This window comes from Xiphophorus maculatus, chromosome 13 (genome assembly GCF_002775205.1).
Source record: "Xiphophorus maculatus strain JP 163 A chromosome 13, X_maculatus-5.0-male, whole genome shotgun sequence".
NCBI classification, from domain to species: domain Eukaryota; kingdom Metazoa; phylum Chordata; class Actinopteri; order Cyprinodontiformes; family Poeciliidae; genus Xiphophorus; species Xiphophorus maculatus.
In genome coordinates, this window is record NC_036455.1 from 5,776,837 (window position 1) to 5,799,750 (window position 22,914).

General features: G+C 37.7%; 1 protein-coding gene across 1 annotated transcript; it reads left to right on the forward strand.

Moving 5' to 3' along the window:
• The first annotated feature begins 12,293 nt into the window (after positions 1-12,293).
• Positions 12,294-21,801, forward strand: slc30a8 (solute carrier family 30 member 8). The gene is made up of 9 exons (XM_014474374.2): positions 12,294-12,705; positions 14,790-14,950; positions 15,276-15,422; positions 16,983-17,136; positions 17,256-17,449; positions 17,533-17,645; positions 18,526-18,631; positions 18,716-18,850; positions 20,977-21,801. The coding sequence occupies exons 1-9, from the start codon at positions 12,632-12,634 to the stop codon at positions 21,120-21,122; spliced, it is 1,230 nt and encodes a 409-aa protein (XP_014329860.1). The 5' UTR covers positions 12,294-12,631; the 3' UTR covers positions 21,123-21,801.
• The last annotated feature ends 1,113 nt before the right edge of the window (positions 21,802-22,914 follow it).

Genomic DNA, 22,914 nt, shown 5'->3' on the forward strand with positions numbered 1-22,914 from the left:
TGCATAGAAACACTTGTGTGCAAAGTAATTATGTTTAAAAAAAAATGTGAGTAAAACTCAAAATACTTATATTAACTTGATTTTCTAGCATGAAAGTGATTTGGGAACCAGACACAATCTGTTCCGAAGCAAAGTATAAAAATATGAACATAGAAATTATGGGAAAAGGAACAATTGGCTGTTTAAAAAAAATAACTCTCTGCATTTTTTTTTACAAACTGTAACATTTACTGTATAAACTGAAAAATGCAACTGAATATAAAGAAATCATAAAATGGAAGTGGAAATATTTTACCACTAGGGGGCAGCAATGTAATTCAGTAAATAAAATATGACGCTTATGACCAACAATAGTTTTTATTACGTCTTATACTGAGCTAATATAAAATATTATTGCAAAAATGATCTAAATCTAAGAACTAAAGTCATTTAATCCATTTGCTTAATTTATTTTTCCTCAAATACCGTTAAATTGGATCTTTCTGCACGGTGAACTGGACACAAACAGTTTTCAAACTTCTGACAAAAATGTGAAATAAATGTTCATGGAGCATCTTCACTCGGCTGGTTTAATGTGTAAATATAAATAAATGTTTTGTGAAGTAAATATTCTGTGGTTCCAATTCGTGTTTATTAATATTAACTGATCATATATTTTTTCATATATGTTTAAAAATGATGTTAAGCAAACAAACATATAAAGTTTGGTGCAAATTCGTGTTTGCTTTATTTAAAAGAATTATAAAAAATGAATTCCAAAACTACAAAATAACACATTTTAGTCAGAAGAAGTACTTTCCCAAACATTAAAAAAATAATATGTATTTAAACAATAGATAATGTATATGTGTGTTAAAGCTAGGTGCACATTCTAATATTATTTATTTTAAAAAGTTCAAAATAACTACAAAATACATTTTAATCAGAAGAGAAACTTTCCCAAACATTAAAAAAACCGTAAAATTTATACCGTATTTAAAAGTTAGGAACAAATTCTGGTATATTTTATTTTAAAAATATGTTTTAAAACTACAAAATAACAAATTTTAAGCAGAAGAAACATTTTTTCAAACATAAAAAACAAACCAAATAAGCAGAAAGTGTATAGAGTAGGTCATGTGTATTTTTGATAAAGTTAGATGCACATTCTGGTTCATTTTTTATTTTAAAACGTTCAAAATAACTACAAATTAACACATTTTAATCAGAAGAGAAACTTTCCCAAACATTTTTTCCAAATAAAACTTATGAAATTTATAAAGGAGTTAATGTATATGGGTGTTAAAACAGCTTAAAGTATATCCAGGGAATTTCAAAAGGCACAGCAGATCTGATGGATTAATCAAATCATTATATAAAACCTTTAATTAATATTAGTCAGGTTATCTTAGTCTTTATATTAAAATGCATGGGAGGACTTAAAGCGATCGTTCTGAGACTCTGACAGCGACCCGTTTAATCGTCTGCAGAGGAAAGACGTTTCTCTCCATCTGAGGCTCAGTCGGCCTCAGTCGCTTGTGGCTGGTTTGCTGCCGTCATCGTCGTCACGTGTCGCCGTGCCGCCGTGACCTTTAGAGCTGACGACCCCGCTCCCTCCAACATCTTGTCACGCTTCACAGAACTCAACACAAACAGAGCCGTAGCTCACGTCTGACAAGCAACACACTGTAAAAACACAAAGTCTTACCAAGTCGTGTCCAGTTTCTACTGTAAATGTCTTAATACTCGTGAAAAAAGACAAAACTAACTTACAAGTAACTTCAGCAGGAAATGGGAGATTGTTTTAAGTTACTAATTCCTTAATTTTAATGAAAAAAGTAGTTGATCCACTGGAAGATTATTTCACTTATGATTTGAGGAAAAAAAGTGAAAGGATCTGCCAGTGGATCTGGTAGCTTTTTCTATAAATATTAAGGACTAATTGACTTAAAATAAGGTTCTATATCTTGCTGAAAAGTTACTTGTAAGTTAGTGTTGTCTTATTTCAAGACAACGTTTGTTTTATTGACTTAAAACAAGCTCCTACACTGCAAAACCACAAACTCTAAAAAGTATTTTGTCTAGTTTTATTGTGCAAATATCTTAGTTTTGTCTCATTTGAAGTGTACTAGCTTACAAGTAACTTTTTAGCAAGATATACAAGCTTGTTTTAGGTCAATAATTCCTAAATATTTATGAGCAAGAACTTATTTTATTATTTTAAAACAAGACATTTTCCCCTCAACTTAAGTGAAATAATCTACCAATGTAACTAGTATTTTTTAAATCAATATTAATGATCTATTTAGTTAAAACAAGCTCCTTATCTTACTGAAAAATTACTTGTAAGTTAGTTTTGACGTATTTCAAGTGTAATAAGATATTTGCTCTAGAAACTAGACCAAAGAAGTTGGTAAGATTTTGTTTTTTTTTTACAGTGTATGAACTTGTTTCAAGTCAATAAAACAAGCTTTGTCTTGTTGAAATAAGACAAAACTATGTACAAGTAACTTTTCAAGTAGGATAAGGAGTTTGTTTTAAGTAATATTGATTTTAAAATACTATTTCCATTGGTGAATTATTTCACTTATAACGAGACATTTTCCCAAGCTGTAGGTTTTTGCAGTGCATCTTTCACTGTCGTCCGTCTTCACACGTTACTGAACATCTATTTTATTTCTGGCCTTCTCTTTCTGCTGCCGGACACACTGGAAGCCTTTCTCCTCTTTATCCAGGAGTCAGGACGGAGAAAAGCTGCTCACTGTTGCCAGAAACCATCCCACAGACCCAGAGGGGAATGGATTTAACTCCAGGACAAAAGGCCTGGTTATATTTCACCGCAGGACGGTCTTTGTGCCTCTGAATCAGCCAACTCTGAGGCCGTGTTTGCTGCTCGCTCAACCTGTCCGTCCGCTATAATCTGAACAGCAGGTCTTATTTAGGGAGATGCAGCAAAGAGAAGTCTACCGGGAGATGCGAAAGGGGGGGAGTGATTGATTTTCTGCAGGTTTACACACAGGCTTTTCAGCTGAAAGAGAGCTCTATCACTGCACATTTCTCACATCGGGGTTGTAAGGGGGCTGGATCTGCTGGGAAGGAAAAGGGTGGGGGGTGGCAGTGGTTAGAGGGGTCTTTTCAGCTCTTTCTGGAGGCAACAATAGTCTTTGTTCAAGATCTTCCACCATTCTTATTAGGGCTACCAAGAGGAGGGAGGTGCGAGGAGAAGGGTGTTTCTCCATAGTAACAATGGCAAAACAAGCCAGTTTAGAGGGAGACGCTCCAACTCCAGCAGGAGAGCTGAAGAAGAAGGAGCAGGTTTCACTCTGCTGCAGAAAGTTTAGCATAAGTTACCCAGGCATGGAGCGGGACAGCCACAACGAGGACACCTTGTCCACCATGGTCCTGGAGAACGTCAAGAACAAACTGATCCACGCCTTCAGGGTGACCGCCGAGTCCAGAGCGGGTCAGAGGGAGGCCGGCGGCGGCGCCGGCGGCGGCATCGGGAGGAGCCAGCAGGTCAACGAGGAGCTGCGGCGGGCGCAGATAGATGGAGCTCTGACCTGGCTCCGATCCGAACTGGTGAGATTCAACGCTTCCTTTCAGCATGCGCACTGGAAAACAGAAATGGAGCTTAAAATTTCCCTTTGGGATCAATAAAGTATTTCTGAATTTCAATTTGAAAAGAAAAGAGTTAATTTGCTACATGTAATCAAATTAAGTTTGTTAATCTTTCTTTTTTTTACGTCTGTATAACATGACTAAAAAGTAGGAGTGCACTGATTTATGATTTTCTTAATTTTGAGACATCGGTGATCAGCTGATACTTACATTTATCAACCTCTGCAAAAGTCTAAAAGGTGTCAAACTCGAGGCCCGGGGGCCAATTCTGGCCCGCCACAGCTTTTCATCTGGCCCTCTGGACTGCAGAGGGATGCATAAATAAAACCTATAAGATCACATTTGTGTGCTAAAGTATTATTTTATGAAATCAAAGCAGTTTTGCAGCTGTGTACCGCCAAATTACATCAGTCAATTCCTTCAGCTTTTTAAGGAAATTCACTCAAAATCAACAAATCCTCACATTTTGTTGTGGGTTTATTTTAAAATTTCTGCTAAAATGGTCTGAAACATTTTTGTCTAAGTGTTTCTAACTCCCACCAGCAGGTGGCAGTATGTATTACTTCTACTAGCCCTACCTGATGTCACGTTATTGTCCGACGTCGTTGTGGCGAGTAACAAAAAGTCACTTTTACAGAAATAAGCGCAAATGTCTCAAAATTTCTAGCAAATTTTTCTACGACAGCAGCACGAAATCAGTGATTTTGATCACAAAAGAATCAATCAATCAATCAATAATTTAGAAAAAAATATGTAGTTATAATTTTTTTTATGAAACTTGAATACTCACAGTTGAAAGGTCAACATGCTTATCAATATTCTGTACAATTTTAATTCACTTCATGTCACAAACACGCAAATCGTTCAATGTGTATTTAATGTTTAGTGGATTTCTTTATTTAATTAACCAAAATAAATAACTTTTTTTTTTACTAATTGTTTAATCAAAATGACAAGTCAGATATTTATTTATTAATGATTTTTGATTTAAATATGCCTCACTTCTCTTGCCAAATAGATCATTGATCTCATTAAGTTCTTCCACGGCTAAATAAAGGTTTGAAAACATGCTTTTCTTTGTTTCTTTGTGTGTTTCTAGTTTTATTTAAGTGAATGCATTAATAAATCTGTACTTGGCCACTAATAAACACATCCAACAGTGCCTGCTCTGGGCCTGGGTGCACTCTGACCTCTGCCTGTTGTGTGCAGCTGGAGATGCGCTCGCAGGACGTGCAGCTGGCTCAGACGCTGCTGGGGCTCAACACAGAGATCCAGAGACTGAGGAGGGAGAGCTTTGGGGGGCTGGAGGTGCAAGGGGATGGTCAGCAGTGAGCGAACCCCACGAGACCGCTTCTTATCTGGGAAGGACTTAAAGCTGACGAAGGGAATCCGTGGAGCCAGAAGTGAAGAATCCGACACAACAGAGGAACACTGAATGCATCGTTTGAACAGAGTAGAGCTGCTGCATGGACAGTGATGGAGGCAGGCAGAATAACTAAAGCTGCGTTCACACTGCAGCCTGAAGTCACCCAATTCCGATTTTTTGTCAAGTCGGGTTTTGTTTTTTTGCCGTGGCCGTTCACACTTTAAAATAAATAAAATAAACGGGCAAACGACCTGACAGTGTCCCGCATGCGCAGTAGAGGGCGCAATAGCGTCAGAGTTCTCAGAGTTTTACCAACCGCCATAAAAAGAAGAAGAAGAGCTCCGTGTTTGCGGAAGTAAACATGGATGCTAACATATTTGAAGTTGGTGTCCAGTCGGAGTAGCATATTAATCTAATCCTCATTGTCGTCCGTCATGGTTGTTGTTTTTCTTCCCGCTTGCTCGTATCAGGACGCAGAACAGTGACGTTTGTCGAGGATCAGTGACGTTCAGTCCAGACGAACGCGACCTGGATGTCAGGTCACATTTGAATCGGATACGTATCGGAATACCCGGGTGGCCTGGGTCGCATTAGAAACGCACCCGGCCTGCGTTGTTCAGACTGTCATGAAAAGGTCAGATACAGGTCGCATTAAGGCAAAAAAAAAAAAAAAAAAATAAATTAGAATTGGTTCACTTCAGGCTGCAGTGTGAGCGCAGCCTAAAAGACGCTTTGCACTTCTGCAGGGTTCCTCTGATTCGGGACAGTAAAGCGATAGCGAATGTGAAGTTGAGGAACAATAAATAAATGAATTGTTAAAAACATTTGTCCCAGCAGCTTTATTGAGCCAACCTTCTGAATCACAGCAGATTAAATTCATCCACACTTTCCCTCTTTTATAGACATATTCTGTTTATTCAGTCTCTTACTATCATCATTTTTATAGCAGTTTACAGAAACAAAATCATGCTACTGTCAAAGATTTCACCTTTTGTCACCTTCTAAGTAAAAGTAGATGTGATTTATTGAGATGTTCTGAGATAAAATAGAAGAAAAACAATCTATATTTATAAAATAAACTCCTGAAGATGTGAAACTTTAACCTGAAATCCAGTGCAATCGTCTCAAGAAGCTTCCTTATTAGTAAACATAGTCCAGTTGTGTGTATTTTAAAATCAAATACCTGACCCTCAGCATGACGCTGCCACCACCATGCATGAGTCGGTACAGTGTTTGAAAACGTCCCACTGCTCAGACCCTTTAAGAAGTTTTGTTAGAATATTATGATCGTAACTGTTAATGAAAAATCAGACATCATTTACAATTTTCACCAGTTATCTCAACTTTTCTGCAAATCTAACTTTAACCTACTTTAAGGTTTTTCTGTATTTTCTTCTCTGACCAATCACTGTGACTCGGCTGAATTTTAACCAATCACCTGTAGGCTTCTTCTAATCGAACTTCCTCTTTCATGATATCTCTTGAAAGCCACTAAGCGGTATACATATTTGCTTTATTTAATTTAACTTTTTTGTAAAAACCATTTTGAGATGTTCTATACGTACCTTTGTTATGAAATTATCCTCTGGCACTTTGATCCATCTTTGGGAAATACGGTGCTTGAAAATGTTATCTGCACTTTAAATATTAACTATGAAAAGTTTGTCATTTTGAGCAAGTTATGTGCAACAATTTCAACTTCTTTTTGTAAGACCACAGATAAATCAAAAATAAAGCTTACAAAAAATTGCAACTTTTTGAAAAAGGTGCTACAATCTCAGTAATTTTAGGCCACAACAGTCACAAGACAACATGGCAACATCTGACCAGAGCTATCTTTTTCTCTTTTATTTTGCTTGGTTGATTTAGGATGTGAGAAAGTTAAGACTTTCATGATTAAATGTTCCTTGTCACTTTTACAAAATGCAAGCTAACACGTGTTTAGAAAATTAAGGCACAGAGCTTCTCCTGTGGGTCATTTTTTCAGCTGAATAAAAGGTTTGATGTATCTTCTGACAGAGATTGTTGGTGAATCTGTTTCCTCCGTCGCTATCAGAGTCCCAGTAGCTGCCCTCTCCGTCCATGTCCTCTTCTTCCTCCTCGGACAGCTCCTGCTTCAGCTCCTGGATGCCAGAATGAAGCTCCATAAGCTGCCGGATCAGAGCCTGGTCCTGGGAACGCATCTCCATCTGCACATAAAACACACGTTTGGATCAGACTTGTGGATTAAAAATGGGAGAACTGACCATTTCCTTCCTGCGCTATTCCGCTCTGATAAAATAAAATCTCGACTTTCTCCCGTTTACTCGGATTCCTTCTGGTGGAATTTCAACCTGGCCAATCAGCGAAGAGAGAAACTCGTGAACGATGACGTCGGTGTTTTGCGCTGTTTTAGAAATTAAGTCTGCTTGCAGTTTTAGCGATAACAGCGGAGGAAGTGAACGAAGCCGTTCAGTTGATGTTGGCCTCTAATTATTAAAATATCATTAACAGCCATCTTGTTCGAATTGGCACTTCTTACAGTGGAAGATGGTTGGTTTCTATGGAGCTAAATTGGAGCCATAAAGTTGGTCCAAAAGAAAATAAAATTCAAACTGAAGGGAAAAAAAAGATTTGAAACTTGAAAAGCAGGTTGCAAAACTGAAGAAAATGTACAAAACTAGTTCCAGATTTTTTAAAAGTTTCTAAACATTTCAGTTTCAAAACAATTGTTCAATTTCAAACATTTATATATTTCAAAACATTTTTTGGTTTTTTCAAACATTTTTTCAGTTTCGAGACAATTTTCAGTTACAATTTTTTTCAGTTTCAAACTTTTTGTCACTTTCAAAATTATTTTTCAGTTTCAAATCTTTCTTGTTCAGTTTCAAACTATTTTTATATTTCAAAACTTTTTGGGGGATTTTAAAACTTTTGTCAGTTTCAAAACTTTTATTCAGTTTCATGTTTTTTTCAGTTTCAAACATTTTTCAGTTTCAAAATAATGTTTTAGTTTAAATCAGGAACAAACTTCATGGCCCCAATTTAACTCCATAGCCTGTGGTGCAGGCTATTTCTGGTAAGCTTCATTGTGTTGAACTGGTGCATTATATTATATACATCATGGACAAACGGTTTTTACCAGGCTTCGATGAAAATGTTTTTGTTTTTTATTGGTGGATTTTCTGTGCAAGTTGCAGCATTTGAACCACCTCTCCTTTATAATGTAAATTTAACTTCTTCATTTAATTACATCCACTGTAACATGCGATTTCCCCCAACTTCACCAGAATCCAAGTTTGCTTTCCAGAATACAGGAATGTCTTGAACAAAAAAACCCGGCGGGCCGATCTGCATTTCTTTTCTGTGTTAATTACGGCTCCAGTCGGAGAGTCCGTGCTCCGGCTGAAAGATGCCGGTCTTATTGCCTTTGTCAGAAACTCAACGACTCACAGATGAAACATGAACTTTCCTAGTGGAGACGGGGGCCTGCTGGGCTCCAACTCATTATGCCAAACGCTGGTCCCTTTCACAATGGACACTGTCACTGTGTGTGTGTGTGTGTGTGTGTGTGTGTGTGTGTGTGTGTGTGAGAGAGAGAGATAGAGAAAGAGCTGCTGAGCAAAAAGACTCAATCAAGAGGCTTTTTTGTTTGCCCCAAAGTTCTTTCACTTATGAAGAAAATGAAGATATTAGCATTTAAGCTGGATTTATGGTTCAGATGTGCTGCAGGGATAAAGTTGTTCTCTTTTCCTTAGAGGCTAAAATGTAATTTAATCTAAATAATCTTGCTTTTCTCTTATAACTATCACAAAAGGTTTATTTGTCTCATATGTAAAGTCTTTTTTTCATTATAATGAGACAAAATGTTAAATTTTAACTTCTGTTAATGGCAGAATTGGGTAGTAACTACAGTTAGAAGTATTTTAACTATGCTTTACTTTTACGTGAGTAATTGTATTACTAAGTACTCGTACTTGAGTGAAATTTCTGGATCCTGAATAAACGAACATGTTTTAACCAAAAATTCACCAGACACACACCTGCAGTTTTTCTTAAAGTTTCATAACTTTAACAAAAGTTGTGTGTCTGTGTGGTAAGCCTTTGGTTAAAACATGTTTGTTTATTCAGGATCCATAAGTTTTACTCAAGTACGAGTACTTAGTAATACAATTACTCACGTAAAAAGTATTTGGTAAAAAGTCTAGTTGTGCACTGGGTAACTGATGAAATGATCAGTCACTTAATATTTAAAAAATTACATCATCAGACAGATCAGAGGTTAAGTGGAAATTTTGGTATTTAGAGGACAAAAATTACAATAATTTATATAAGTAACAAAAAAATAAAATCTGGCAAAAAAAAAAAAAACAACAACAACCAATTGTCCAAATCTGTTTTTGTTTTTCAATAAAAACTTATGAAACTTTAACAAAAACTGCAGGCGTGTGTCTGGTGAATTTTTGACTAAAGTAAACTTGTTATTTATTCAGTGGATAGAAAATCCTGGTATGTTACTCAAGTAAGAGTAGCAATACTTCACAATAAAGTTCTTCATGTAAAAATAAAAAGTACAGCGTAGTAAAAAAATACTCCTAAAAGTACATTATTCCAAAAAGTTACTCGAGTAACTTGAAACACGAACCAACATTTTAATGTGTAATGGCGACACTTGGCAAAAATAATGTTTCAATTGTTGGTGATGACTTTGTATTTTTGTGTTTTTATGACGTAAAGCACTTTGGACTTCCGTGTTGCTGAAACGCGCTATCCAGTTAAACTCGACTGATCGATTGAAGTAAATGTAACTGAGTAAATGTAACTAGTTACTCCCCAGCTCCGGTCTTACCAGCTCCGCTCGCAGCCAGGCCAGTGCGCTCCCAATGTCCCACCGGCTGCCGTCTCTTCCGGCCGTGTGCGCCCCGCTCACGGGGGAGAAGTGGCGCAGTTTGGGCCTGTTCTCCCAAACTGCGCCATCATGAAAGGTCGAAGTCTTGCAGGAGAAATCCCGCAGTCTGGTCAGGACCACGTCCATCACGCCAGTCCGGTGAAATCCCCAGCCGGTCTCCACCGGACGGTACTTAAGAGGAAATCACTTTCTTTTTTCTCCTCCTCTCTCTCTTTTTCTCTTCCTCTCTTCCAAACGTGATCCCTGCAACTCTTTTTATCCAAAAAGGAAAAGCTAAATGTCGTCACCTAACAGGGAAATGTGACTGACGTCGGCGCATTGTTCGGTTTTTATCGGATCCGCTCGCTCCGTGACGATTAGCGGAGGACGTCGGTGGTTGCTATGACGACGGGGATTGTGTATCTTCAAGCGAGAAGAAGAAGGGCTTCTTCATTTACGCCTTTTTTTTGTTTTTTGTTTTTTGTTTTTGTGAGGTAAATGTGAAGAGCAGCCATGTGTGGCTAACTGTTCCCATGCCACCTTCCTCCCTCTGCGCAGCCCGGGGCAACCCAGCGGCGGTCCGGACGCTCCGGCAACCGAACACACTGCGTCTTTATCGGAGAGGACGAACCGAAATAAGCGCCAGAAGCTATTTTTAGACTTCCACTGGTTCCACTTTTAGAGATGCAGAAAAGAGCAACTGAACCGACTTTCAAATGGAGTAAAAAAAAAAAAAGACTAATTGTGTGAATGTGTCATGGTGGTGAAGTTGCGCTGAAAACGGATGAGGATTTGTGACGTACGATGACGTATTAGGGTCATTGCCTTCAAAACAAGTCAGAAATGTTTAGGCTAATATGAGAAATTTTCTGGAATAAAACCTGTAAATTTCTCAGCTTCAAAAGTCGAAACCTTATGAGAAAAAAAAAAAAACAACAACGTTTGAGATTATTTTCAGAAAGTTTCTTGAAACAAATGGAAATGTCTGAACTCCGAAAGACAAGAATTTGTGAGGGGAAAAAAAACAAAAAAACTTCTGAGATTAGTCTCAGAAATTTTCTAAACAAAGATGGAAATTTCTGATCTCTATAAACTGAACATTTGCAAGAAAAGAAACTGATATTTTGAGATTAAAAAAAAAATTAAACAAAAAAAAAAAGTTTTGACATTTCTGAGCTCTGAAAGAAAAAATTAAAAATTTTTCTGGAAATATCCTGGGAATTTCTAAGCCCCAAAAGTTGAAAGATTGTGAAACAAAAACTCTGAAATTTTTAGATTCATCTCAGAAATTTTCCAGGGCAAAAACAAAACAATCTGAGCTGCAAAGGTTGAAAATTTGCAAGAAAAAACAAACGTAGAAATGTGTAGCTTAATTTCAGAAATTTGTAGCAAGCATTTCTAAAATCACTCAGTTGCAAATTTGTTTTGGTCTGATCATGCTACTTTTAAAAACTGTAAGTCCTTATGTTGCCAATTTCCCCCGTAGTCTTCTTTTTTTTTTATTTTTGATGTTTTCATATTTCAGTTTGTTTATGCTGAATAGATACTTCCTCACTGAGGGGACAATAAATAACATTTCTATTCTATTCTGTCTCCTTCCTTATGACTCAGTGTCGCCCTCTTGTGTTAATTTCGGGAACAATGCGGTTCAGATGAGAGGCGGGTTTTTTTTTTTACCAACAAATCAAACAGTAAGAAAATATAAAAAATCAGCTGTTATCAGTCTTAACAATAAAGATTATTGTTTGCACTTTGACCAAACTTTAGAATATTTTAATATTTATGATGAAACGTCATATCAAATGTTATTTTCAGTGTGTAAATCTGAGGGAAGTAGTTGTTTCTATTTCTGTTCAATTCTGTCCTATTGTCAGAATAGATAAATAAGTAAATAGATTTATAGAAATTAAAGCATTATTTTAGGCCCTTGGTGGTTTGGAGGCTTAGTAGTTGCTTAGTTTTGGATGGGTGTGTTTCAACATCCGGGTCACCATAAGTCAATCAATCAATCAGTCAATCAATCAATGTCTCAGTTCCAGCTGATCAAAACCTCAATGCTTGTTTGAAAATCCGATTTAATTTAACTAATTTAAATTTCTGTCCATCTTGTTCTGATCGCAACGAAAGGACAGTAATGACATTTCATGTTTATATTTCACATTTTTGTTTGTTCTTTAAGATTGTGATGATTAATGATGCCCCCCCCCCAAACAAAAACATGGAAAAACCTCAACTGAGACCCAAACATGTCGTACCAGGAAAGCTGTTTATACAGAACAATGCCCATCACTTCCAGCAGCAGAGTTAATCTGAGATAACTTTGACTCGGGGTGTGGGGATCCACGGATGAACCACGTGATTCCGCACGAGGAATCCGCGGCACACGGCACTTCCAGCGGGTTGCGTAACCCCCCAGTGTCGGCTGCTGCGGGGCGCTGCGTGAAGCGGCCAGTTTGGGTCGGTGCTGCAACCCCCAGTTTCTCCACTTTAAGAAAGAGTCAACTTAGTTGCACAAGTGTTTCCCCTGGTAGTTTTTGTTGCAATGAGCTTTCAACTTCTGCATCCTCCCAACGTCGAACCGCCACCTCTTCCCACCCCGACCACCTCCCTCTTCAGACGGGTTGCAATTTGCACACGGCTGCGTTGGTTATTTGCACTAATTACGATGTAGGATGGGTGCAAATATTCGCAATCGGCGTGTGGAGAACCAGCAAAGCTTCAGCCAGAGAAAAGCGGAGTTGAATCTGTGAAAGGTTTTCTTTTTTCCACTAGAAATTTGGGTTTGATATTTCCCTCCAGTGATGTTCAAAAGCAAGGATCCGGAGAGACGTCACATTTTGGCAGAGCAGAGCAAAGCGTACACCCTCCCGGGAAGGTGAGGCAAACTTTTATATTGAATATCGGTGATTTCTAAAGAGGAAAAACTGCAAAAAGAGGCGATTTCTGACTTGTTTTCATTTATTTATTTCGTATTCTAATGTGATTTGGAGTTTTCCTCACGGCACTGATGTGGGATCTGTATGCAAACCTGCATTTAATTATCTTATTGATCAACCGATTTATTTGATTGGGGGAAATGATCATCATTCAGATTTAAGGGCTGTGATGTTGAGTTAGTTACATTTTTACATAATCGGTCCTTTTAATTGTCTCAACCTCATAAAACTGTAATTAAGTCAATCTAATAAGCCTAAATATGGATACTGAATACAAGAACTCTTTAAAATTTCTCAAAAATAAAATCGCAACCAGATTTGGTAATATTGCACACCCTCTGACACTTTGCTTGAACACTTTCAGGTAAAGTAATTTTATTAATATAGTAGATTTTCAGCAGCAAGGCAATTCAAAGTGCAGAGGAAGAACAAATAAAATAACAAAAGAAAAGCAAGAGAAAAATAAAAGTATAAAAAGTTTACAAAATGGTAAAAATATAGACGACTTGCTGCAGTGTTGTTGGTTGTGCAGGAGACTCTGCTAATGCTTTTCAAAGATATTTGATTGCAGTGGTGGTGATATTTGAAGGGTGGGCTAATGTGTTTTTTTTTTTTTTTTAATTCCCATCCAGTTTGAAAAATAAGGAGAAAGCCTGCTATAGATAACCATAAAAAACAACCATGGAAACATACCAAAGACCAGGGGTGTCAAACTCCAGTCCTCAAGGGCCGCAGTCCTGCAACTTTTAGATGTGCCTCTGCTGCACCACACTTGAACAGAATAATTAGGTCATTAAGGCTCTGGAGAACTTATCTACACAAGGAGGAGGTAATTAAGCCATTTCATTTCAGTGCTTTGTACCTGTGGCACATCTAAAAACTGCAGGACCCTTGAGGACTGGAGTTTGAGAGCCCTGCCAAAGACCAATTGCATAGAGCCTCTGCAGTTGTCCAAATTTAATTTCCCTGCATTAATTCCCCAACACTGGACACAATTACACTGATAAAATGAAACAAGATACAATATGTTTTTAAATGAGGCCTACCCTATTTAAAGAGAAACTCACTTTTCTGGGACGCAAAAAGGATAAATAATCCACCTCGTTTATGCTAACATTGCTCGCCATCGCTCCTTCTCAGTCTACGGCAAGCCACGCCCACACACACTGGAGCTCAAGGAAAGTCCATTCTGATTGGATGAATCCTGTGGCCGCGGGCTGGCCCCGGGCCAACCAAAATGAGCCGCAAACCGAGGGGGCGGGGCTAGACGCCTGTCAATCACTCTGAGCCAATCAGTAACGCTGAATGGGGCTGTCAGAAGTTAGCCCTTCCGAAAGACCCAGAGATTTTCACCAGGCGGTTTAACACCATGTTTGTTGAAAATTTAACAAAATGTGAAACATTATTTATAAAATGTAGTTATTTTAACAACTTTATTGTAAATGTCAGGGAGGGCTTAGCCCTACTAGCCCACTTACACCAGCCGTCCCTGTACGTCTGTTTGCAGCCATTTTCGGCCAGCAGCAGATTATTTGGATTTAAAGTGACAGGAGCCCCTAAAACAGCTCATTCTGTAAGTAGCTCAGAATAAGCAGAACTGAGCAAATCTCATTATCTAAGAATAATTTGTTTGTAAAATAAAAATAAAAAAGAAAAGAACAAGTTTAGTGTGTCTCAGAAACATCCTAATCTGTTTAAGGAAGCATGATGGGTCCTTTAAACATGTTCTGTAGTCCTGAAATGCTGGTTATAATTATTTTTTCCCTATCAACTTACCAAACTAGTCATTGACGTGTGTAAAAATATATTTTGCATGAGGAGCCAACCTTGTTGCCCCTCATTAGTATGGCAGCGGTTGGTGCAGGTTCACTATCTTATAGTCCGGTGTGTTCAGAAGATCATTTCCATCACCAGTTGGACTCTCTCTGGACATTTCGGGTTGTAGTTTTTCCATCGTTTTAATAAAATCGTCCCCATCTCTGTTTCTTGGGGATGAATTTATCATTTTTTTTGCTATACACAGTGTGCCAAACCATGAAGAACTGCAGAAGGATGGGACTTTCAAGCATTGTCACGATAACAGCTTCGCTCAGCAGGACCGAGAGACGGAGAAAAAGGTCGCCAGGAGGAGGTTGTACGTAGTTTCCATCGTCTGTCTGCTCTTCATGATAGGCGAGATTGCTGGTAAGTCATTTTTTAAATTCCTTTTCTTGATTTATTAGTTTCATTCTAAGTCTTTCTCGGCATTCTCTGACAATACCGGTTAATTTTGATCATTAGCTTTCATCCTTTTATTCTTTTTCCACTCTGTTCTATTCTCATTTTATTTATTCAACTTCTCATTACATTTCCACCTTCTGCCTTTAATCTTTGCTTTTTCTGCATTCTCCAAAATACCTGGTTACCACATGTAAAAGAGGTCAAATGCAACTGAAAACTTTAGAGTTGCAAAATATTGACGCTAATGGAGACAGACCTTAGTAATTGTTTAAATTGTTCCCTTTTGCAGGAGGATATTTGGCAGGAAGCCTCGCAGTGATGACGGATGCTGCTCACCTTCTGACTGACCTAGCCAGCTTTGTCATTAGCTTGTTTTCCCTCTGGCTTTCCTCTAAACCTGCCACACAAAGGCTCAGCTACGGCTGGCATCGTGCAGGTACCGAGTCATAGGCCGGGTCGCGTACAGGCATCTGTTGACCAATGTTTCCTTTCCAACAACATTTAGTTAGAAATTATTAATACAACAACACAACACACACGCTTTGTACATATGAAAACACAATTTTGTGACTAGCATTTATTTAATTATTTACATGCTAACAATAAACCTTGCTGGTTGCATGACTTCTATAGTATTTATTGGCTAGCCAGCAGCTACTTTGCTAGCTAGCAATTCCTACTAGCTAGCTAACCTGCAGTAGGGTGATTGTGTTAGTAGCTACCTCAGCTAGATGCTTGTCCATGTTCCTTTGAGAACACACAAAGCAGTAACATGACCATGCAACGCTAATGGAGCAGTGCCACAAATCTTTTTTTTTCTCCTTTTTTTATTTATTTTCATTAGTCAGCTTGCTTCTTCTTCTTTAGCGTTTCATTGGCAGTTTACACTCTTTGTGCTTTACTGCCACTACCTGGATTGAGGTTTAACTTACCCTATCTTCAGTACCCTTATTTAATAAACATAAATAAATAAGTACATAAATATGTTAAATTCTCTCCGCTAACTTTGTCTTTTAAATATTTGTGTGTTAATTATACATTGTGATTGAGGCTTCGCAAGTAAATTAACCATTGTTTTTGAAATGTCAGTTGACCTTTCCATTTTCTTTCTCTCTTGCACATTTTCTACATTTTATATAAACATTTTCTACCAGGGTGATTGCAGTTGTACGTCAGTTAACCTTTTGTGCAGGTATCTTGGGGACACACATGACTGTGAGATGACCAGATACTGCTACTGGAACGATGCCACGAATCTTTATTTTTTTCTTTTTTGCCGTTTTTTCTAGTCAAATGCTTGTTAACTAAGAATCAAGATAGATTACTAATTTGCTACATGCTAGCTTCTTTAATAGATTCTGTTGTTGTACACTTGCGCTGCATTAATAAGGTCCTGGTTATGAATTCCTCAAGCTCTTTCTGTATGGCGTTTACTTTTATTCCAGGTGTATAAATGTTTTTCTAAATGGCCCTAATGTCTTAAGAGGGTGGATGGAAAGTTAGCTTGCTGGTTGCATGTAGTTAATTAACTTCATGGCTATAAACTAGCTAGCTGATAATGACAAGTTAGCATCTTTGATTAAGAATATATTCTTTCTCTGGTTATTTAGGTTTTGAAACAGTTTTTCCTCACTCTTTGTCCAAGAAAAAATTCCGCAACAGTTGCATGTAGTTAATTAACTTCATGGTTATAAACTAGCTGATAATAACAAGCTAGCATCTTTTTCATCCTGCACCGATTTCATTTTAGTAGCAGCATCTCCAGATCCAGTTTTAGGCTGAATCTTCAGTCACTACCAGCCAAATTAATGTTCCATTAGCAAAAAGAGAATTGATGCACTTTAATAAGAAACTTTAGTTTAAGTTAGACTAGAAGCAACTACTTGGTAAAATAAGGTCAACTTTTTGCCCCTTAGCCATTCAGTCGATATTTGATTATGTTTTCTGGTGAATTCTCTCCTGATTTCTTTGCAACATTGTTTTGCTGTCCATGCAGAAATCTTGGGTGCTCTGCTGTCAGTTTTCACCATTTGGGTCGTCACAGGAGTGCTGGTTTATCTTGCTGTGGAGCGCATCGTCCATGATGACTACGAGATCGAGGGCCATGTGATGCTCATTACCTCAGGCTGTGCAGTGGTGGCCAACATTATGTGAGTAAAATGGAGGAATGTTATTATTTATGCTAATGTATTCAATACATGTTCTTTAACAGGTTGAAGAACAGCATTTCTTAAAGCGCTGATTGAAATTGTTCCTTATCTTCCAACAGAATGGCTTTAACTCTTCACCAGTCGGGTCACGGACACAGTCATGGCGGACTCGCGTCACACGGACACAGTCATGGCGGACTCGCGTCACACGGACACAGTCACAGTCCCAAGAGAGGAAAAGAAAAGACTCAGACCCCAAACAACATCTATTCCAATGACTGCATAGACATGGAAGAAAACCATGCAAGCAACGGTATGATCGAAGAACAGCAACATCATTGAGACACTAAAATGGCGTAATATGATGTGGATGTCCGTTATTTTTATACGCGTTAGGAAAGAGGGCTCAGCAGGCGAATGCAAGTGTGCGAGCAGCTTTTGTGCATGTGATGGGAGACCTTCTCCAAAGTGTTAGCGTGCTCGTCAGTGCCATCATCATCTTCTTCAAGGTATCTTATTTTGTATTTGGGCTCAAACACAAACTCGGCTTTAAAGAGTTTGTTTTCTGTAGGTGGCTGTTACATAGTGGTAGAAACTGCAAATGAATTTTTAAAATGTCTGAAATATAAAAGTATGTAAGTTTTCCCTCATCTCACGTCTTATTTTCTTATTTAAAAAGAGATGTTTGTTTCCTGCTTCATTGTGAAACTACTATATCTTTGAAAATTACTTAAATGATGTTACTTAATGGTTTTCATAAAGTTTTTATTTAAACTCAATTATAATCTTGAACAGGTGGGTGTTTTAATGTGTTTTCACACCTGACAGTCCGGCAGACTCAGTTCGATTGGGAACCAACATTAGAACATTTTTTACGTTTTCGACTGATGATCCACTTTCACACTGCACTGTTCGCCTGTGGTGAAACAACACAAAAACCACCGAAGAAGACACTGAGCGGAACTTCCATCTTCACAAAATGTAAACAAAAATGGAGTAGCGTCAGGTTTTAGCGACTGTTGGATTTCTCTTTTGCGTTTGGTAAAAGTCCATGAGTCATTTCTTTGGCTAGTTTTAGATTCTAGCGCGTGAGTTACCTAGCAACTCGCACGTTCTTTGGTTGCATAGCAACCACTTGCTGAGTAACTGCCACAGTAGAAGTTTTAGAATGCCCTAAAAAGGCCATGAGCCACTTCCTGCTTTTGGAATGGTCTCCAGTCCAAAACAAAAGATTTGTTTTTTTTGCAGCTGCCCTTTTAAGGATTTCACAAAGATAATTTGCTTTTCTGCTTAAAAAAGAAATCTTATTTATTCATTTAAAAAATAAAACATAGCATTTTATTACATAGCTATTTATTATGTTATGCTTTTTGATATTTTTTCTTCCAGCCAGAATATAAAATCGCAGATCCGATCTGCACCTTCTTGTTCTCCATTCTGGTCCTATGCACCACCTTCACCATCATGAGGGACATCCTTCTTGTTCTAATGGAGGGTAAGGCCTTCACTATACTTTTAGTACATATTATCATAGATTTAGATCATTTTCTCTTAGTTTTGCCTTTGTTGTTTTTCCCAGGTACGCCATCGGGGGTGAGGTACAGTGAGGTGCGAGACCGTTTGTTAACTGTAAACGGAGTCAAAGCAGTTCACAACCTTCACATCTGGGCGCTCACCATGAATCAGGCAGTTCTCTCTGCACACATAGCAATAGGTGAGAAAAATCAGTCATTTACTTCCAAGCTTGTTTTGTATTTCAATTAGATTTTAGTCGTTTTGGTCTAATTGGCCTATCTAAGTAATAATAATAATAGTCATTGTAATATTATTGTCCACACATGCATGTGTAAATTTGCCTTTGCTTTCACATTGTGGTTAAAAACAATACATAATAATATAGCTGGAGAATAATATATCATATATATAATATATATCAAAAACATATAGCAGATTCGACATGGGATCATTATTGATAGATGATACATGTGATAAAATATTCAGTAATTTCACTGAACCGCCCTGCATTCCGGGAGATATAAGCAAAGTAAAGGCTTTAACCCTTTAAAGGCTTAACTCAACTTAAGCTAGTGAGTCATTTGGTTGAATCAACTGACTCACTCACGCTTTGGTTACGTAGCAACCAGTGTTGTATAAAGTACTGAAATCTCAGAGTCAAGTAAAAGTATAAGTACCTCTCCAAAATATGACTTTGGTAAAAGTCCAAGTCACTGACTGAAATGTTACTTGAGTTAAAGTCTTAAAGTATCTGAAACTTCTTGTACTTAAGTATGGAAATTACTGTAAAAATGGATGTACTCAAGTAATGTAATGAAAAGTACAAGTAAAAAGTAAAACAAAGCAAATGCAGTTTGAATGACATTTTTTATATTTTGGTAAACTTGTCAAATACACTTAAAATAATGTACCCAACCAAGTGCAGGCAAAATGAAACCTGCTAATAGATATACCTGCAGGCATCATTTAGTTAAGAAAATTAGGTGCTTTACCTATAGCACAAGGTTAACTTAACCTGCTTTACAACTGATTATTATTCGTTAAATTTAGTCTAAATTGCTATCGCTATGGCTTCTGTCCCCCTTGAACAGAGGAGTCTAGGTAGCCTGCTACAGTCAACATTAGGCCTCAGCTAAATACACCACGTGTGGAACTGAAACAATGCCAAACAAAGTTCATTTATGGTCAACGTTTCACAATACAGTAGTGCCTAGTGACCAAGCTATAGTTACTGAAACAGGAGGATTATAACCATTTCATAAGAAGTTACCTCAATGTGTTTCTTCAAGTTGGACGGGGAGTTTTTGTAAGATAGAATTTCCACATCTTCGGGCAGGATTAACATAAACTGCATGCGGTACGACGAATCTTTAACACCCACAAAAGAGTGTATTGTGTTTAAATAAGGCCATGGGCTCTCATCACCAGCTGGTGGTTCCCCTGGAGCCGTGTCCAACGTAGTTGCAGTCGTTGTGGTCTCCGTCTCCTCCTCCATGTGGCTGCTGCTGATTGCGAGACTTGCTTTGTGTTTAATGGGAGAAGCGAAACAGGTGTATCCTATTGGTGGTGATGAACAAGCCCAGGCAAGTAGGCTACGGACTTTGTTCGGTAGCCTGCTTGCTACTTGCTAATCAGTAGGTGGGATCAAAACACTTGCGTTTCTCTCTCTCGCTTTTTTGTAACGAGTAACTAAACCACACATTGAAAATGTATCGGAGTAAAAGTACGCAATTAAGTTCGGAAATATAGTGAAGTAAAAGTGAAAGTCATCAAAAATTTTCATACTCGAGGAAAGTATGAAGTACTCCAAAATATACTTAAGTAAAGTAGTGAAGTATTTTTACTTCGTTACTATACAACACTGGTAGCAACACGCACGTTCTTTGGTTGCCTAGCAACAACCTGCTGAGTAACTGCTACAGTACAAGTTTTAGATTCCACCACTGCGCCTCATAACTGCTTAAAAATAAAAAACAGCTGGTTGAAGTGAAAACTGTGGATAAAACAGGGAAGTCACGCCATCAGTTTGTTTAAAGCAACAACAAAAAACAATTAATAATTATCAATATTGACTGATAAGAAACAATTGTATTGTGAAACCAAGCTTTTTTTAGCCATGTTGTCCAGTCCTACGTAATAAAAAGGCCACCTAGTCACATTTTTGCTTTTTCAAACTAAAATATGCCTTCATATAAAATAAAAAAATGTGTTTATTGTAATAAACTCTAGGTTTTATTGGTCTCTTCACGTTAGATGTTAACAGCATTTCAGTTAGACGTAGAATAAGTAAATTATATGTGGTGTTTTCTGTCTCTGTTTCTCCAGATGATTCGGTTGATGCCCAGACCGTCCTGAGGGAAATGACCCAGGCCTGTTTCTCCTCCTACAACTTCCACTCCATTACCATTCAAATGGAGCGGCAGGCTGACCTGAAGCCTGGATGTACGCTGTGTGAAAATCCGAAAAACTAGGAACCCGACGAGACTCGTTTCCATAGCTACTAGGACGGCCGGGAAAGATTTTCTTTTACTGCAGCGTCTCAGACAAACTTATGTTACTGTATGTTATGTGCACTTTGTACTAATTCCTATAATTGTGGGTATTTAATGACAATGAGGATGGCACAAACTGTAAAGAAAACAATAGTTTGACTCATTGCAAAAGAAAAATTACATTAAACTCTAATTTGTTCTTTTCTTCTTTCTGAATTTTAATTTTGAGTGTCTTTTAGAGCTTACTGATTCTTAAAAAATGTTTAGAGTCAAGGTGCTGAATACAAGTGAACACAATACTTTTGGAAGACACTGTATGTGCTAACATGATAGCAGTTTGTATAAAACAGCGGTGTCAAACTCATTTTAGTTTTGGGTCAAATCAAGATCCTGAATGCTCTTAAAGGGCCGGTTGTGCCAGAATGTATTGATAAAACCTGTTCACACACTGTTAACGTATCAATGAATTCTTAAAATTCAACAATATTGAACATCTATTCAGGCCCGTCAGGATTTCGTGATACTTTTCGTGATTTTTTTGCAATAAAATTCAAAGTGTTTATGGTACTAATTTGGAAATATTTGGATATTTGCGCTTATTTATGTTGGTAGATGCAACTTTTTATTACTCACTGGATAGATTATGCACTATAAAATGGCATAAATTAAAATTGAAGTGGCTGTTTGGTACAAGTTCGAAAGTCTTTCACAGTTTTTGAGAAAAATTTGCACTAAGCTCCCAGTTATTATTATTAGTACAAAACAATTTGGGGATTTGTTGATTTGTGCTTGAATTTCCACGATAATTCACAAAAAACTGGAGGGACTGATTGATATAATTTGGCAGTAAACAGATAAAAACTCAATTGATTTGATTCATGAAGTAATATTTAAGCACATTTAGTGTTTAGTCTAGACTTTACAGGGCCACATAAAAAGCTACGGTGGGCCGGATTTGGCCCACGGGCCTCGAGTTTGATACATGTGGTTTAAAGAGAAAATATGTATTTTTTACATTTGTGAAACTTAAACTACAAAAATTATTTGAATGTTTTATTTGATCCACTCAGTCAACACTAAAATTCAAATTAATTGTTCATCATGCCATCTAACTATGAGGGAAAACTAAAATTATTGTTGCATAAAATTGAAATATTAAAGTGATTCCAACAGTTTAAGTACAGTAAATGCCCTTTTGCATCATTTTACTGCCCATTAACTGAATATTTAGCTCTAATCCCGGCTCTTTCAAGTGAATGTGCTTTGAAGAGCTGAGTGGACTTAAGATGCAGCTGCCCTCAGAGTAACTCACTGCTCTCTCTTCTTTCCAGCGTATTTCCCTGGAGGAGCCACATATTTAATTAAAGCATGAGCAATGCACTAGAGAGTGCAAAGATAATCCCTTTTAGTGCTGATACCCCTTTAGCTAATAATTACTACTCCATTTTCTTGAAAGTGATGACCGGTTAAGCTAATTTCCAGGTTATTTTTGACTTTAAAATAGTCTGTTTCCTGTTTTTATTATTCTATCTGGATATATCGTAGGTGTTTGTTCAGACTGCAGCAGCACTGATGCTGTGTACAGTGAAGCTCTTTCCAGTTTTATCTGTTTTGAAACTGCAGGTAAAAGCAGCTGCTTTCTTTCATGTGCAGCAGTGGTCCCCAACCTTTTTGCGGATCGGTCAAGACTTGGCAATAGATAATGCTTCTGCATGTTGGTATCCAGCTAAAGCCTCCTCGGTCCGCGGACCGGGCCCGGGGGGTTGTGGGG

What these genes read in the sequence shown, in the direction of transcription:
- slc30a8 (XM_014474374.2), top strand. Translation starts at nt 12,632, where the DNA reads ATGTTCAAAAGCAAGGATCCGGAGAGACGTCACATTTTGGCAGAGCAG. An exon ending in CCATCATCATCTTCTTCAAG is followed by an intron (nt 17,646 to 18,525) that starts GTATCTTATTTT and finishes TTTTTCTTCCAG; the next exon opens with CCAGAATATAAAATCGCAGA. An exon ending in CTCTGCACACATAGCAATAG is followed by an intron (nt 18,851 to 20,976) that starts GTGAGAAAAATC and finishes CTGTTTCTCCAG; the next exon opens with ATGATTCGGTTGATGCCCAG.